Raw genomic sequence first — 17614 nt, forward strand, 5'->3', positions numbered from 1 at the left:
CTTAAAAATGAATTTTAACAGTTTAGCAATCTCTAAATTATAGCTGATTTTATTTTTTAAGTAGAATTATACACATGCAGAAAGTACATTTTATTTGTTCGTTCAATTTATATGGCTGCCCATCTGAAATACGTGACTCTCAATGGCTTACAACACTACATAAAACAGTTAGTTCTGTGTAGTGGTTAAGGCATCAAGATGGAAACAGAAATTGAGAGTTCTAGTTCCTCCCTCGTCCCAAAGCCAGCAAGGTAACTCTGGGCCAGTCACTTTCTCTTAGTCCTAAGAAGACGACAAAGGGATACTGCTTCCAAAATTTTGCCAAGTAAACTGTAAGAATTAGCCCAGGTAGTCACCATGAATCAACACTGACTTGTAGGTCCTGAATGAATGAATGAATTAATCAATCAATAGAATGACTAAATGAACAAAACTCCCTTTTAATGACCCCGTAGTCCCTATTTTTGTGTAGAGTCGGGATGAATGGATAGAGCTCAGCATTTACTAGCCAGATGTCCTTCCTGACAATCACATGGATTTTGCAGCAGACATTCTTTCTTTGCGTCCTAGGGGAGAAACATCTAACACTACCTAGGATTGAACTCTCAACTTTCCGAATGGGAGGCGAGTGGTCTTCACCACTAGGCCACCACACTGCTTGAATGAATGAACAAAGAGTGTTATAAAAACCATATAACACCAGCAGCAATCAAGGTTTAAGAAACCAACAACTGCAATCAATATAACCATTGAACAGATTTCTATTGTACATCTGGATCAAAGCTGAATGGCAAAACCTTGTCTTCAATGGCCTTAAGAAAACTATTTTAAAAAGAGTTACCAGTATATGGGGAAGAAAGCCAAACAAAAACTCACCAGGTCTGTCTTTGCCTGTGCCCTTTAACTCAGCAAATTTTTGTATCAGATTTTCAACTGTTGTGTTTGCCATGTTTTTTCTAAATTCTTCATGGACCTTTCAGGAAAAAAATAGTACAGCTAAAGATTATTGAACAATTTTAATACCGCAGAAGTTTAAAGATGAAAGAGAAAGGCTTTATAGCACGTGTGTCTAACCATGGCCCATGTGCTGCATGCAGCCCTGGGCAGCGAGTAATGAAGTCCCACATTAACTATATCATGTATATTTATGTGCAGCCCAAGACAATTCTTCTTCACTCAATGCAGCCAGGCAAGCTAACAGGTTATAGTAATCAAATATGAAGGTTTTATTCAGAGAAATGGTCTATGCAAATATTCTGAATTTATTTTGACTTCAGTTTCTTGCAGCCCGTGAAAGACAGAACCAGCCAACTTCATTCTCCATTTTTTCTTAATATATTATTTTTCTTTTGTTCATTAACTTTTGTTTTCTCTTCTAACTTTGAGAGATGGCCTCCATTTTGTATCTCTTTCTGTACCCTTGCTGTTTAACTTAATTCAAACGGAGGTTTATTTCCAGTTGTTATTTCTCTCTTCATCTTTATAAACCTTTTTGATTTCTCCTTTTGTGGAGGTCTACATTTTTCAATTTTTGTAAGTACTCTTGAATATTTTATATGACTGGGAACTTTTTTCTCGACATGGAAATCTTCTAAGAATTCTAAAAATGCTATAGTATTTGATAGAAGTAATTTTTTGGCCCAAGTATTTAGTAGAGTTAATTTAGCTAACTAGATATGGGTTAAATATGTTTTTTGCTTATTTGCTACTGTAGTGTTGTAATTAATATGAGGCAGCAACTTCATTTCCCATATTTGAATGATTGTATGATGAAAGTTTATTTTATGCCATATTTTCACTTATAGGTAGAAAATTTCCCAGTGATCAAAAGGGAAGAACCACATGCTGGCTTCTGCCTCAGATGTTATCTAAATATAATCAAGAGGCAATCACTAGTGTTGTAAACAACCAGAAATATAAAAATTTAATTATGCCTTTGAGAAAAATGCATTATTCACATTTTACTATTATTTATTGATAAAATATTTGCTCCATATATAAACTTTTTTCTTCTAATTCTAGATACGAAACCATTTGTACATTGTATGATAAAAATATAATACTTATCTTATAATGCAATATTTAAAAATTGCATTACAGTTATCCCATTAAATCTTCCCAAATCATTTCAAACAAATATTAAGTACGAACCTTGATAGGATAGCAGTTCAGATATGAAACTCTTCAATTCAGAGTACGATTAATGAAACACAATCAATGACTCACCTCTCCAATCTGCAAATGAATTTCATTTATTGTACTTGAAAAGCATTCTATAATCTCTTTCATATGGAAGAGATGCATTTCTTCAATATCTTGAAATTTCTGTAATATAAAAAGATTTTAATTTGTCAATGAAAAAGGTTTATGTTCAACAATTCTTCTCAAAAAGAACATTAATGGGTATAAAGAATTTAAAAATGTCCCTGGGGCTAGGATTTATGTGCAAACATTTCCTCTGAAACCCAATTACAAATAGTTTTTATTCAACCTGGATTTTGTATTCTCCTCTGTTAGACTCCTTGCAAAATGCTACAAAATAAAAGGGAGGAAAAGTGTCTGTAAGGATGGAATAAAAATTAACCAAGTTTCTAGCTATTTTATATATAATGGATAGGGTCCGTGGTGGGTTGCTAACCAGTTTACTACCGGTCCGCTGATATTCGCGCACAACCCTTCTGCGCATGTGCAGAAGCGTCCAGGAGGATGGGCGGAGTCTCCTGCCACCGCCACTATAGGTTCAGCTGAAACAGGCCAAACCAGGAGCAACCCACCTCTGGGTAGGGTTCAAATATAGATATGCTTGAAACAGACATTCTGGTTCAGTGAATCTGCTTCATAACTTTCAATTTAACAAATTGGAGATAAAGCTTACCTGGGAAGTTTCATTCATCTTTTGTTCAAACTCAGATTTTGCTGCAGCATATTTTTCTACATATAATTTGTACATTTCAGTAGCTTTCTTGGATTTTGCTGCCGCCTAGACAAATCAGAGAAAGAAGATATTTTACCATAAATTTAGTTTTGGCTGGTTTTGGGAGCAGAATTAGCCAGGATTGGTTGAGAGTCCTTGCTAATACATAGGGATCCCAGAATTATAGATTAGTCTTTTGTAAAAACAAAACAAAACAACATTCTGGAAGAAGGCAGTGACAAGCAATTTCTGTACTATCACCAGTTGAGTTCAAGCAACTTTTACCTTTCCTTACATGTATTCATTTGCTCTCAAGAGTAGATATCAATTCTTATCATACATAACTCATAAAAAATTAACAGAACATCTAATGTTTTAATAAAATATATAAAAGAACTTTTTTCCCCGTAACAGGCTACATAACAGCTTTATTATAACATGTGTGAGAAAATGATTGTTCAATTTTTTTTTTAAATTCCCATTAAAAATCAGTAATTTCAAACAGAAATAATTCCACAGTTTAGGAAAAATATAAGTGTTGAAGGTGAAGTAACTTCTGTTTCTCTTTTGGATTTCAAATGAATAATGGCCCCAAATAAAATAAACATTTCTACAATTTATCAAAGCTGGACAATTTTTGTTTTAAGATTCAGATTATGGAATACTGGCTACTTTAACACATTTGACTTATACAGTCACCAGAACCGACAGTATATATTTTCAGGATACCACACAATGTTTACGTCAATGTATTTATCCTTTAGGGAATAAAGTAGCAAAAATGATACATTTTGGCTTAAATGTTTGCTAATGTACAACTATTCCAGTAAGCAAGCAACATGTCACACTTATCACTAATATTGTCTCACCTAGAAAAACAAAAATCTGTAATTTTAGGCTAAAAAATGCAAGAACAAAAGGCTTAAAAATTTACCTTGTCTATTTCTCTCTGTGTTGCACCTTCTTTTTTCAAACGTTCTTGTTCCACGCATTTTGAATTGTAGTTTTCTTTTGCTTTTTGCAGTGCCTGGGTAATACTCTGAAAATTTTGAACTGCTTCCAAAGTCCCTGAGACTTCTTCCTTAGTCTGTTAAATATCATACAGGTATTACATTCTACCAATTCATTTTATGTAAAATAATTGAAGAAAATTAGGAATATATGTATATATATATATATATATATATAAAACCTTTTTGTGAGCTTTTATTTGTTCATCTCCATATTTCTGCACTTCTTTTATTAGTTCTTGCAGCTTTCGAACAAGTTCTAGGTGACAGCATGATAGTTTTTCAGTTGATGATTTGAAAACATCCCAGACTGGTGCAAACGTCCTAAGAAGTGAAAATGACAACAGTTCAGTACCAAAATCATGTGAAAGTAAGGTAATATATTATGCAACATGACAGTGTAGCATGTATTTTTAAAAAGATTCATATTTAATTATTCTAGAAGCAAATATTGTGCTTTCAGTTAGCCACCTAAATGTGGATAAGGTTAGAGCTGGATCTAGCTCTCAAGAGTCAAGTATAGGGATGACTTCCGGTCCCCGAAGGCGATGGACGTGCGCGTCCGCTACTCGTCTTTTCGGTGGGCTCCCTTTGGGAGCACAGGGGGCCTTGTAGGGGCTCCCTGCCGCAGGGCGGCTTGTTGGGACCCCCTGGATTGGTGGCGGCCGCGAGGGGGTCTCCAGCTTCGCCCCAGGAGCCGGGAAGCGTGGGGGGTGCGCGGCGGCACTGTCATGTCGACGTGCGTCTTCGCCGAGCGGAGCCTGGAAGGAAACAACTAATTGAAGGCTACAGCTGAAGTGTGGTGAGGTGGGGAGTCTTCCCAAATCTCTTGCTAATCTATCCAATTGATGAACAGCAGTCTTTTTAAGACTTTGTTTCAATCTCTGGAAGAGTTAAGATAGGAGGGGGGGGGGTTCCAATCCCCTCGGAAAAGCGGCATTTGTAATATCTCTCTCTCTCGGAGGAGAGAGACAGAGAGTTAAAAACTTACTTTCACTTCCTTTAAGCAATGGGAGAATGACTTTTTACTACAATTGCGAGAGAAAGGATGGCTGAGTTGATTCTTTTAAACTATTTATGGGAACTTTTGACTTGTTGCTTTTTGACCTCCTGTGAACGCTGAGCGAAGATGGCCAACTTCCTCCTTCTCCCTTGCCTTTACGAATGAGATTCCTCTCTTGAAAGATTTTCTGGCTTTGTACTATTTTACACCCCAGAGACCTCCAGGAGCCTCTTCTACCACGTATTTCCCTTAGATTTGGAATATTTGATTCAATTATTTGGCTTGGAGCTGCACAGGAAGACTAACATTTTCTTCTGGGCTTGCCTGCCTTGCGATCTCTCCCAGTTGTACTTTTCCACAGACACCATTTCTTTGCACAGACTTATAGCTATCTCTGAGTTTCATAATGGGCCCTAAAAAATTACCGCCTGGTAATACATCCTCGGCCCCGACATCCTCTACGTCCAGCCCAATCACCCAACAGACACAAAATAAACAGAGAATAGGTGTACTGGAGGAGGGCGTGGCTGGGATGAGGGAGGAGGTTAAGACAATTCAGAAGGGGAATATAGAATTTGAAAACCATATGATAAAGATGGAATTTGAAAGGATGTCTTTTTTCCTTAGATTCCAAAACTTGCCAGAAACGGAGAATGAAGATCTTAAGGAGATTATGACTACAATCTTAGCAGAATACATTAAAAGAGATAAACAACAGCTGTGGTGGGATATTGACCTGATTTATAGGATCAATTCAGCATACGCTAGAACAACAATGTTCCAAGGGAAATCCATGTTAAATTTCTTAGAAAGACCACAAGAGATGAGGTCCTAGGAGCTCAAAGGGGGGAACCACTAAAATATAAAGACAAAGAAATAACCATTCTTAAACAGATTCCGAAGAAAGTAAGAGATAAGAGGAAGAAATATTCCTCTTTAGCAAAGAAATTATATAATAAAGGAGTCTGGTTTAGATGGTTATTGCCAGAAGGTATGCTGATTTTCTGGGAGGGCAGCAGAATTAGAATACAGTTGTGGAGGCGGAGGCTTTCATTAAAAAACACAATGCCCTCCTAGACGAAACAGGGGATAGTACATAAGATATGAAGGAGGGAGGAGCCGAGGCTCTGCCAGCAGACAGGGGGGAGGAACCAACACTGAGAAGACTCAGGTCACAAAAATGAGCTGAAACATTATTGCAATTGTTGTTATAATGTAATTGTTGGAAGTGATACAAAAAATGATTGAATATACTGATGATTTAATGTAAAATCAAAAGCTGCCAATGTTTATTCAAATGTTGATGTTTTCCTATTTTTCTTTGTAAAAGTTGCGAGATTTGGTGGGATTACCACCTCCCGCATGATGTAGCTGTCAAAATTTTTATACCTTTTTTTACCCCTTTTCCTTTAGAAAATTTGTAAAAACCAATAAATTTTTTTCAAAAAAAAAGAGTCAAGTATAATTGTCACAGCAATTCAATATAAATGAATACTCTGATCTTATTATTAAACTGAAAAAAGTATCATTCACATAATTTTTAAATGTCTTTACATTTATAGAACAGAGCCTACAATAGTTACATGAGTTAAATTCAGCAGTCTTTATGGATATGGTAGAACTGATACTGAAAGGCTTTCAAGTAGAGTTGAGGAAAGCAGGACCCAGTTAAGTTCATGAGGTTTAGTTCAACCTCAAGAATATAGTCAGAAATATTTTTCTTTGTAGAATTTAGCATTGTATTCCTAGCAAGAATTCCAGCACTTGTAGATTCTGTTTCTTCTAGGGTTTCAGACAATCATTATAATATTATACTGAAATTACAAATATTAATGGGATTATGTTGAGAAAAGCAGAAAAGCTACACTAATGCTTTCAATCGGTCTTTCAATTATTTCTGATATTAAAACAGAATCTAAATCAAACTGTATTGCTATTAGACTCCATCAACTTACCCAATCTGTGAATAGTTGCTTGCTGATTTGGCGAGCTTTGTCATTGACCTTGAATAGGCTTCCTCTATTGTAGCCCTATTGAAAAAAAAGAACAACCTTGTTTTGTTTGCTCAACAAGCAAAGTGCAAAATCTATAATGTTCTATGAATAATTAATTAAAACAGTAATCACTAATTATATTAGTCCAAGTCTTAATTGATCTCAGTTAGAGATAGTTTTGTGTAGTGGTTAAGGCATAAAAGCTAGAAACTGGAAGATGAGTTCTATTTCCGCCTGAGACAATCAGCTGGGTAACCTTAGGCCACTCACTTTTTCCTCTCAGTTCTAGATAGGAGGCAATGACAAATCACTTCTGCAAAAACCTTACCAAGAAAACTGCAGGATCTTGTCCAGACAGTTTCTGAGAATCATACACAATTGAATGTAGGGAAAAAAATTGAGATCAATACCTCCACAACTGTAAACTTTTAAAGTACTAACATGCTAGAATAGTGTAATGGGCATGGAAAAATCCCTCAGTTATTTCTTTAAATGTGGAAAGAGAAAAAGCTTTGTCCTAGAATTTGAATGTTAAAAAAAATTCATTTGCTTGCAAACAAAACACCAATCTGTTTTTCCCCTCTAATCTCTGTTATTATGTCATCAGAGTTTTTCCTCATAAAATTAGATTAGCTTGCATTATTATGGTTGGTCACATAGTCAGCCAGATTATTTAGACTGGATTTGGCGTTTTTATCCACGTAGCAAATTCCTCCCAAAGACCTGGGATATGCAGATGTTTACGAATATTAAAGGTATTATCGCAGAATGTAAGCTATTCCAAGTAAAGCTGTCTCTTACATTGATTGAGGGCTATTTTGTCAATGCCAACAGTATTCAAATGAATAATAATAATAATAATAATAATAATAATAATAATAATAATAATAATAATAATAATAATAATAATAATAATAATAATATTTCTTAGCCGCACCCTCTCCCGAAGGACTCGGGGCGGCGTACAATAAAACACATAAAAAACAATATGGACAATACACACACAGAATAAACGAACACGCGTACAAGGAGGAGTGAAGATAATAAAAGACAGTTAAAACATAGTTTAAAATCCCCTAATAAAAGTCTAAAAGTCACAAAAATTAAAAAACCCGTCAGGAGCAGTGTGAACGAACTATGGTTGAGCCAGGCCAGCTACTTGAAATAGGTGCGTCTTGAGCTTTATCCGGAAGGCGCGGAGGTCAGAGGTAGTCCTAATATCCGGGGGAAGGTCATTCCACAGGGCTGGGCCCGCAACAGAGAAGGCTCTACTCCTAGACGCCGCCCCCCGACATTGTCTGGTGGACGGCACCTGGAGGAGTCCCTCTCTGTGCGAGCGAATTGGTCGCAGGGATGTATGGGGCAGGATACGATCCCGCAAGTAGCTAGGTCCTGAGCCATGGAGCGCTTTAAAGATCGTTATCAGGACCTTGAAACGCACCCGGTAGACCACAGGGAGCCAGTGCAGCTCGCGCAGGAAAGGTGTCACATGGGAGTACCTTGTACTCCCCATAATTACCCGCGCGGCCGCGTTCTGGACCAACTGTAGTCTACGAGTGCATTTCAAGGGAAGCCCCATGTAGAGAGCGTTACAGTAGTCCAGGCGAGACGTCACCAGCGCATGAGTGACTGTGCGCAAGGCATCCCGGTCCAATAGGGGGCGCAATTGGCGCACCAGGCGAACCTGGTGGAACGCCCCCCTTGCCACGGCTGTCACATGGTCATCCATGGACAGCCGAGCATCAAGGAGGACGCCCAAATTGCGCGCCCGCTCCACCGGGGCAAGTTGAACGCCCCCAATGGCCAGAGATGGAATTAACTGGTTGAACCGGGGGGCCGGAACCCACAGCCACTCCGTCTTGGAGGGGTTGAGCTTGAGTCGGTTGTCATCCATCCAGACCCGTACGGCTTCCACACACCGGGACATCATTTCGACGGCCTCGTTGGGGTGGTTCGGGGTGGAAATGTACAGCTGAGTATCATCAGCGTACAGATGGTATCCCACCCCGAAACCACGGATGATCTCACCCAGCGGCTTCATATATGTGTTGAACAGGAGCGGCGAGAGGACCGACCCCTGTGGCACCCCACAGGTAAGGGGGCACAGAGTCGACCTCTGCTCCCCTGTCAACACACGTTGCGTCCGGCCGGAAAGGTAGGAGCCGAACCACCGTAAAACGGTGCCCCCGACCCCCGACCCCTCCAGTCGGCGCAACAAGATACCATGGTCGATGGTATCAAAAGCCGCCGAGAGGTCTAATAGGACCAGGATAGAGGAACAACCCCTATCTCTGGCCCTCCAGAGATCATCCACCAACGCGACCAAGGCCGTCTCTGTGCTGTGCCCAGGGCGGAAGCCGGACTGGCACGGGTCTAGATAATCATTTTCCTCCAGATGTCGTGGAAACTGATAAGCCACCACACTCTCTACAACCTTCGCCAGAAAGGGAAGGTTGGAGACAGGATGATAATTGGCCAGCTCCGTAGGGTCCAGGGAAGGCTTCTTGAGCAAGGGTCTCACCACCGCCTCTTTCAAGGCGGCTGGAAGGGACCCCTCACCCAACGAAGCGTTCACTAGGCCCAGGAGCCAGTCGCGTGTAACCTCCCAGGATGCCAGTACAAGCCAGGAGGGACACGGGTCCAGTAAACATGTGGTGGGTCGCAGTCGTCCACGCACTCTTTCCAAATCCTCGATGGCAACCAAGTCAAACTCCTCCCAGATAGATCTCTCAAGACTCGCCACGGACGCCTCTACAGGACCACTGGAAGGGACCCAATCCTTCCGGATTTGAGCGATTTTATCCTGCAGATATTTCCCAAATTCCTCTGCTCTACCCTGCAAAGGGGCCTCCCGCGGCCTCTGAAATAAGAGGGAGCGGGACACCAAATGGTGCTTTAGATATTTTGGGATTGAATCCAAGGAACCTATTACTATTGGTACTGTATTTGCTTTCTTTGCCACAGTTGTCTTTCTATTTGCAGATCTTTATATTTTGTGATTTTCTCATTCTTTCTCTTCTTTTTATGTCCACAACAATTGCCAGTTCTTTAGCTAGCGTTGGCCTTCATACTCGCTGGGTTCTTCCTAAGAACCTAGTATGCCATAATCGCATAACCAAGCAAATCAATTGACAGATGGAAATTTTGTCAATACACTAATTTTCTAGATGAAATCCAAGATTTCTTTGTTATGCAGAGGGGGGGAGAAGGGTAGGCTTCTTGAGAGGAGGGAGAAGAGACGGAGAAGAAAGTGATGGATAAGGTACAAATATGGTATATGGTATATGGAGAGTTGATGGTAAGATGAATTGATGTAAACATTTAATAATACAATATGATGTTGGCTATGTAATAGTATACATGTGATTATATGTTATGAAAATGAAAAAAATAAAAAACTTTATAAAAAAATATGATGGTCTTGAACGCAGGGACTTGTTAGTGCCTGAAGTTCCAACCATTGCAGCATGCTTGTGCTCATATGACTGAAATTTGGGCACTTAACAGCATGCCTGCTTTTATGACTGTGGGAACACTGCAACTAAGGGGGGCAGAAAGCCTCGACCAGCTAGGCTCAGCAGTGCACAGATCTCCTGCTTCTCCCCCTCCCTACCTCCTTTCTTTCCTCTGTCATCCTTCCCTTCTCTACTTCCCCTTCCTCTTGCCTTCTCCTCTCTCCCCTTTCCACTCCTCATTTCTCTCCTCTTCCCTCCTTGCCCTCTCTCCTATCCCTCTCTTCTTCCCTTACCTCTCCCCTCTACTTTCCACTCTTCATCTCATTTACTTGGTGTATTTCAGCTTCTGAGCAAGCTCCATTTTATGTTGATGGTATTTATAATTCCTTTTCAATATACATATTTAATTTAAACATGTATTCTCCTCTTTAAAAAAAATAGAACAAAAGTATACATACTGTATATAGTCATTGTGCTTTTAAACCACCCCTCCCCCAGCCTAATTTTGGCCGAGATGTAGACCTGGTTACAATTCTCAGCTATTCTCATCATTATCTTTATATAATTATACATCCTTACATGCCCCCAATTTGTGATTCTGTCTTTAAACCTCAATAGTTTCCCATTGTAGGTGTATTTCATGTTCCCTCTCCATTTTTCCATATCTTGGATTACATTACCCTTAATTGTCTATAAAAGGGCCATCATAATTTTGAATGGTCACTAAACAAGTGGTTATAAGGTAAGGACTACCTCATCATTTATATGTTGAAAATTATACCACTTCTTTTTAATTCCACAAAAGCTCATTAATAAGGTGAGTTTAAGCAGTAAGTAATAAAAACTGATAGAAGTACAAATGTTCTTGAAATCCGCTGAAGGATTTCAGCTCCCCTTGGCACATGGAGGGGAAATCCTTTGGCAGTCTACAAATTTTCAGAATTTCAGCTCTTTTCTTCAGCTCACAAAAGGATTTCAGCTTCCCTCTATCTCTTCTACTTGCAACATCTCCTATCCAACTTCCTCACTGAATTTCTGGGGAAGCTGATAAAAAGTTTGCAAATGGCAATCATATGATTGTGGGGTGGTTGGATATAAATGTGAGCTGGTTGCCAAGTACCTGAAGGTGTCTGGTGAGGGACTGGCACAATGTTCTACAATGGCTGGAAGTGTTTTACAGGCCACAAACCACCTTTCCAAGATTGTGGTAACTTTGAATGGTAATTAAACGACCACTTGTTTAAATTCACTATGTCCTCCAAAACATAGCCTACTCTTTAAAAATCATCCCATTTTAGCAAACATTTGCAGTTACTATTTCCTGTACATGACTTTGATCTCAACAACTGGTTCTATTTTTAGCAAATAAAAATTAGTTAGCATTAAATGCCATTGAGTCGGTTGCTTCCTTTAGTGCTTTCCTAGAAAATTATTTTGTTTTCCTCTCCTACTGCTAGTCTCAACATTGCCAAGCCATCATATTTCTATCTTTTGCTCTCATCACTGACCATGTAAGTTTTTCTTCTGCCTGCTGATATTACCTCAAGGGAAGAATCAGTCTATTTGGTCTAGAATGACTGAGTCATTCTTTCTGCAATCTCCTATGTTTAATAACCATCTCCTAATTCACAATTTGAAGATATGTCCCTTCTTTCTCACTGTTCAGCTTTCACAACCATATGTAAGATTATTATTTAAAGAATTCTGATCTTTCTGAATGGAATCTAAGATTGACATTCCCTTTTCATACTGAACATTTATGTAAGATTATTATTTAAAGAATTCTGATCTTTCTGAATAGAATCTAAGATTGACATTCCCTTTTCATACTGAACATTTACCTGGATATTTTAAACTTAGGTTTTTACTTTAGCAATAAGCGAAGCCTTCTTTCTTTTGGGCTAATAAGATAGTATAATCTGCATATCTCAAATTCTTATGCTTTCAACCTCCAATATTCATTCCAGCTTTCATCTCCTCCATTCCAACTTTTTTAAAATAATATGTTCACTGTCTAATTCTTTACTCTAGAGGGGCTTTTACACATAATGAAATTTAAACTATGAAAATGTTGAAATTGGAATAAGAGAATGTTCCAATAGCAAACAGTAAACAAAACACCCACTGCACTGCTCCAAACCTCACAAGGCAAAGAAATAAACAACACTGCTAGTTTGATAGTTAATCATTGTCCAAAGAGAGATGATTTGATTGATTGGCTCAATCTCTCTTCCTCACACACCCCTACCCATGGTATGTGTATTCATCCATTTATCCTCCTACCCATTCATCTTAAACTTCATGAAGTAATACTAGCAGACTCCTCTTGGAAAAAAAAATTAGACTACCTTTTCTACCCCATAAGACTTTTTTCACATAGATTTTTTTTTACTCCATCAGTCTTCTGAAACGGGTCTGAGGCTCATCTATCAGATATTGCCTAGTCAAAGATAGCAGCATGGAAAGTATGTAGATGATGTGATTATTTGTACTTGCAGCTAAGAGAAGCATCTGGAACATGTAAAGCATGGGGTGGGAAGTCTCCACAAAGCTTATCTAATTCTTAACCCTCTGGGTGTGTCCTTGGTTTCCAAGAAACAAAATACCTGGGATTTAGAATGGATACCCTGGTTAGACCAGATTCATTACTCTAAAACAGAGGCGATTCATCTGGCTAGATTTCCTGAAATGAAGAAGTGAAAGCCTTCTTAACTTTAATTTGAAGTTATTATAGATTGTTCCCATAACTGTCTACCTTAGGGTGCAAATCCTTATATAGGATTCCCAAACTTTTTCAGTTCACCACGCTCTTAGTAATACAGTAATTCTTTATTTTCCCTTAGGCCAAATGAAACAGTAACCGCTTTTTTGTTTGTTAAACAGGTCAAAAGGATAAGTATTTATAATCTAACAACTGTTTCAAAAAATAACACATAAACTGAAATTTTTTTTTTTTAAATTTCATTCTTAAATAACCGCAATTACTTAGTAATGGATATACTTGTTGTTTCTCATTCTCAAACCTGGAATTGCACTGAACATCACCACGCTCATTTCCTGTTCAACACTGATTTTTGTCACAGCAGTCACTGAAAACCCAGCTTCACAAAAATATGACATTGCCAAACCCTACCTTAAGGCCATAAAAATTTAAAATATTTCATAGCTGTCCCTGTGGTTTGTACAGTGCTTCAAGGCACTGTGCTGCAATTTAGGAATCACACGCTTACAAATTTAATAATTAATCTGAATAGTTCAGTGGACAGAGGAATATTAAAAGGCATTTAAGTATTTGAAAAGTACATTGTGTAGAGACCTTGGGTTCCAGATTTAATTTACCTTTTGTTTTACAAATTGATGTAAAACAAAAAATGGGCCAAGTGCAGCCTTCATTACTCAGACTGATTTAGAAAATTCTGTCCAAACATTTAAGGGAAATTCCACCCTTCAGAGGTCATATATGTTACTGTCAATGTGGGAAATAGGCATTTTATAGAATGCCTAGGAAATCTACAGAATGAGCTTGTGGGTTGATTTCCAAACATTTTGTTACCAGGCTAGATAACATCTTCAGTGGAGCTTAGGGAATGTCAGTGTTCCTCTGTTTAAAAGGGCTTCGTGTGGTCAGTAGGTCTTGTGATAGGTCAGAAGTGAGTGTGTCAAGTGAGGGTCTTGTGATGGGTCGGGTGTGAGTCATCGGTGAGAGTCTGACACTGACATCTCTTAAACTCTGCTGAAGATCTTACCTAGTCTGGTAACAAAACATTCAGAAACCAAGCCACACGCTTGGAGAACAAATCTTCACCCTCATCCTAAACCAGAGTTACAGATATTCACCACTTTTGCAAATTTACAGAATGCTAAAAATGAGACGTTAAAGAATGAAACACTTAATGTTTCACTAGTTCCTAGGCATTCTGCGTAATGCCAAAAGGCAAACTGGCAAAGTAGAAAATACTCCTGATAAAATGCCATTCTAGCCTTCCTTGTTGCAACAAGTAGGTCAAGCTCATCTTTCTCTTTTTTTCCAGTAAGAAAGTCCTGTACTTTATTTTGCATTTCTTCTTTTATTTTCATATACGGGTACATCTTTTCAATAAAGAATTAGGATTACGGTTCACCATAACCCTACCTCTAACCTTAACCTTTTTCATGACTCTCTTTTCATACTTTTCCTAAACACCGTATTTTTCGGAGTATAAGACGCACCGGAGTATAAGACACACCAAGATTTTGAAGAGGCAAATTTTAAAAAAGTAGGTAGGTAGATAGAGGGATAGAGAGGAAGAGAAATACAGTAGGTAGGTAGGGAGAGAGAGTAGTTAGGTAGGTAGGTAGATAAAGGGATATATATATATATATATATATATATGTGTATATATATATATATGTGTATATATATGTGTATATATATATATATATATATATACACACACACACACACACACACACACACACACACACACACAGAAGGAGAGAGAGAGAGATGGTAGGTAGGTAGGTAGGTATAGGGACAGAGAGAAAGAGTGAGAGAAATACAGTAGATAGGAAGGGAGAGAGAGAGAGAGTAGGAAGGTTGGTAGGTAGAGGAATAGAGAGAGAGAAATATATATATATAGAAAGAGAAATACAGTAGGTAGATAGGGAGAGAGTAGTTAGGTAGGTAGATAAAGGGATAGAGAGAGAGAGAAATAGAGTAGGTAGGTAGGTAGAGGGATAGAGAGAGAAAAATAGAGATAGGGAGAAATACAGTAGATAGGTAGGTGTTTCTGCTGGCACAGCACTTGATCAATGTACTTCTCATCAATCAGTTAAAGAGCTTTCCAAAAGGAAAAAAAAAGTTTTTGCACTCTGCAAACCTCCCCAAAACGGGCCCGTCCCCCCCCAAATGGCATGAATAGCCTTGGGGGGGGGGGGTTGAAGAGTGTTTGTGGGGAGGGGGTGGGGCAAAAACGGACCCGTTTTTCGTCAAACAAATTGCATGCATAGCCTTATGGAGGCTTATAGAGTGCTGCTGGGGGCTGGGGGGGACAAAAAACGACCCATTTTTGCTCATTTCTGCCCTCCCCAGCCCCCAGGAGCTCTCTGAAAGCCTCCATAAGGGTATGCACGGCCATTTTGGTGAAGGGGCGGGGCTTCGGGAAGTAAAAAATGCTGTATTCGGTGTAATCTCAGACGCACTGAGATTTTCAGCCTCTTTTTTGAGGGAAAAGTGTGTCTTATACTCCAAAAAATACGGTACTTCTTGTCATTCTGCATAATGCCTAGGTATTGCACACAATACCTAGAGAAAATAAGCAGCATATTAAAATAACACAATTTCATACTTTGCCTAAAACACCATGTATCTATATACCAGTGATGGCGAACCTTTACGGTACCGAGTGCCCAAATTGGAATGCGTGTGTGCACACGCATGTGCCCCAGAAACCCAAAGACCAGCTGGCCGGTGCACATGCGCATGCCGGCCAGCTGGTCTTTGCGTGTGCCGGAGCACTGGAAACCAGAATGCCATGCACATGTGCACGGGCCAGCTGATATTCGGGTTTCCGGGGCTCCGGCACGTGCCAGAAACCAGAAGAGCAGCTGGCAATGGCGCACGTGCCCATAGAGAGGGCTCTGTTTGCCATCTCTGGCACACGTGCCCTAGGTTCGCCATCACGGATCTATACAATGCCAACTTTTCATACATTGGCGGTAACATATACAACAGAGAAAGAGTCTGCAATGTTCTATTCAAGTGGAAGGGTTTCCAAAGTAAAATCTCCATTAAATATGGCTTGCTCAAGTTACAGGTGCTATTCCAAAAACAACTCTAAAAGGAAAACAGTTGGAGCTGATACAGTTATTTATGTACTATCCGGTTGTGCAGATTTCTGCATTAGAAACTTCTAATTTTACTTACACGATGTTATTTGAGGGAGAAGAGCTCTTCAGTACTATCTACAATAATTAATATAAAAGTCTATCACTCCATTTTTGCAAATATTGAAAAAATCCATTTATGAAACATTATTGAGGACATAGTGTGATGGAAATAGTTCTTAGTACTTATACTAATTTCTCGTACACTGGAATTTAATTAAGGATTACTAGTCTATACTTGCCTTTTGTTTGGACTTTCAAAATTCTTTGCAACTATGGAAGCAGATATGTTGGCCTACCTCAGTATATTTATTATACAGGTATATTTTAACTAACTCATTTCAGTTCTCATCAATTGCTTTCAAATCAGTTTTGACTCCTGGAGACTATTGGGACAAATTCCTGCCAGTTTTCCTAGCAAGATTTCAGAAGAGGTTTGCCACTGAGAGAAGGTGACTGAACCAAGACCACCCAGCTAGCTTTGTACCTAAAGCCGACTAAAATTCACGTTCTCCCAGTTTCTAGCCTGATGCCTTAACAATTATACCAAACTAGTTCTCTCAAATATTTGAATATACAGTATTATTTGAAAATCCATTCTTATGTAATAAAAGAAATAATGGTGCTGACCATATCACAACTAAAATCATAAAAGACAGACAGCATTGTTTCAGAAAGATATTTTACAGGGAAATAATCTTCCCTCTACCCCCGTGATGGCGAACCTATGGCACACGTGCCAAAGGTGGCATGTGCAGCCATTTGTTAGGGCACGCGTGACGTTGCCCTATCAGCTCCAGCACGCACCACCTGACTTTGGCCTTTTAAGGCCGTTTTTAAGGCCATTTTTCGCACGAAAAACCAGCCCTATGGGCAAACCAGAAGTTCAGGAATGGACTTCTGATTTGCTCGTAGGGCCGTTTTTTGCCTTCAGGAGGCTTCCCTGAAGGTTCTGGAGGGTGAAAAACGGCCCTATGGCCAAACCAGAAGTCACTTCCAGTTTGCTTCTAGGGCTGTTTTTCACCCTCCGGAGCCTTCAGGAGCCTTCCTCAAAGGCTCCGGAGGACGAAAAATGGCCCTACGAGAAAACCGGAAGTCACTTCCGGTTTGCTTTCAGGGCCATTTTTTGCCCTCCAGAGCCTTTAGGAGGCTTCCCTGAAGGCTCCGGAGGGCGAAAAACGGCCCTACGAGCAAACCGGAAGTCACTGTTCCTGAACCTCGGGTTTGCCCATAGGGCTGTTTTTCGCTCCTGAAGCCTCCAGGGGGTGGGGGAGGCTGTTTTTGCCCTCCCCAGGCTCCTAGAAAGCCTCTGGAGCCTTGGGAGGGTGAAAAAAGTATGCCAAAAGCAGGGGGGTTGGACGCATAGCATTATG

General features: G+C 39.5%; 1 protein-coding gene across 1 annotated transcript in view; it reads right to left on the reverse strand.

Moving 5' to 3' along the window:
* Positions 1-17614, reverse strand: part of FCHO2 (FCH and mu domain containing endocytic adaptor 2) — an 89076-nt gene that overhangs the window by 59818 nt on the left and 11644 nt on the right. The window contains exons 3-8 of the mRNA XM_081945202.1: positions 6883-6957; positions 4107-4248; positions 3849-4001; positions 2876-2980; positions 2227-2325; positions 877-973 (exon numbers count right to left, since the gene is read on the reverse strand). Coding sequence (XP_081801328.1) covers positions 877-973; positions 2227-2325; positions 2876-2980; positions 3849-4001; positions 4107-4248; positions 6883-6957 — 671 coding nt within the window. The remainder of the gene's footprint in view (positions 1-876; positions 974-2226; positions 2326-2875; positions 2981-3848; positions 4002-4106; positions 4249-6882; positions 6958-17614) is intronic.

Source organism: Natrix helvetica, assembly GCF_964273705.1.
Source record: "Natrix helvetica genome assembly, chromosome: 2".
NCBI lineage: Eukaryota > Metazoa > Chordata > Lepidosauria > Squamata > Natricidae > Natrix > Natrix helvetica.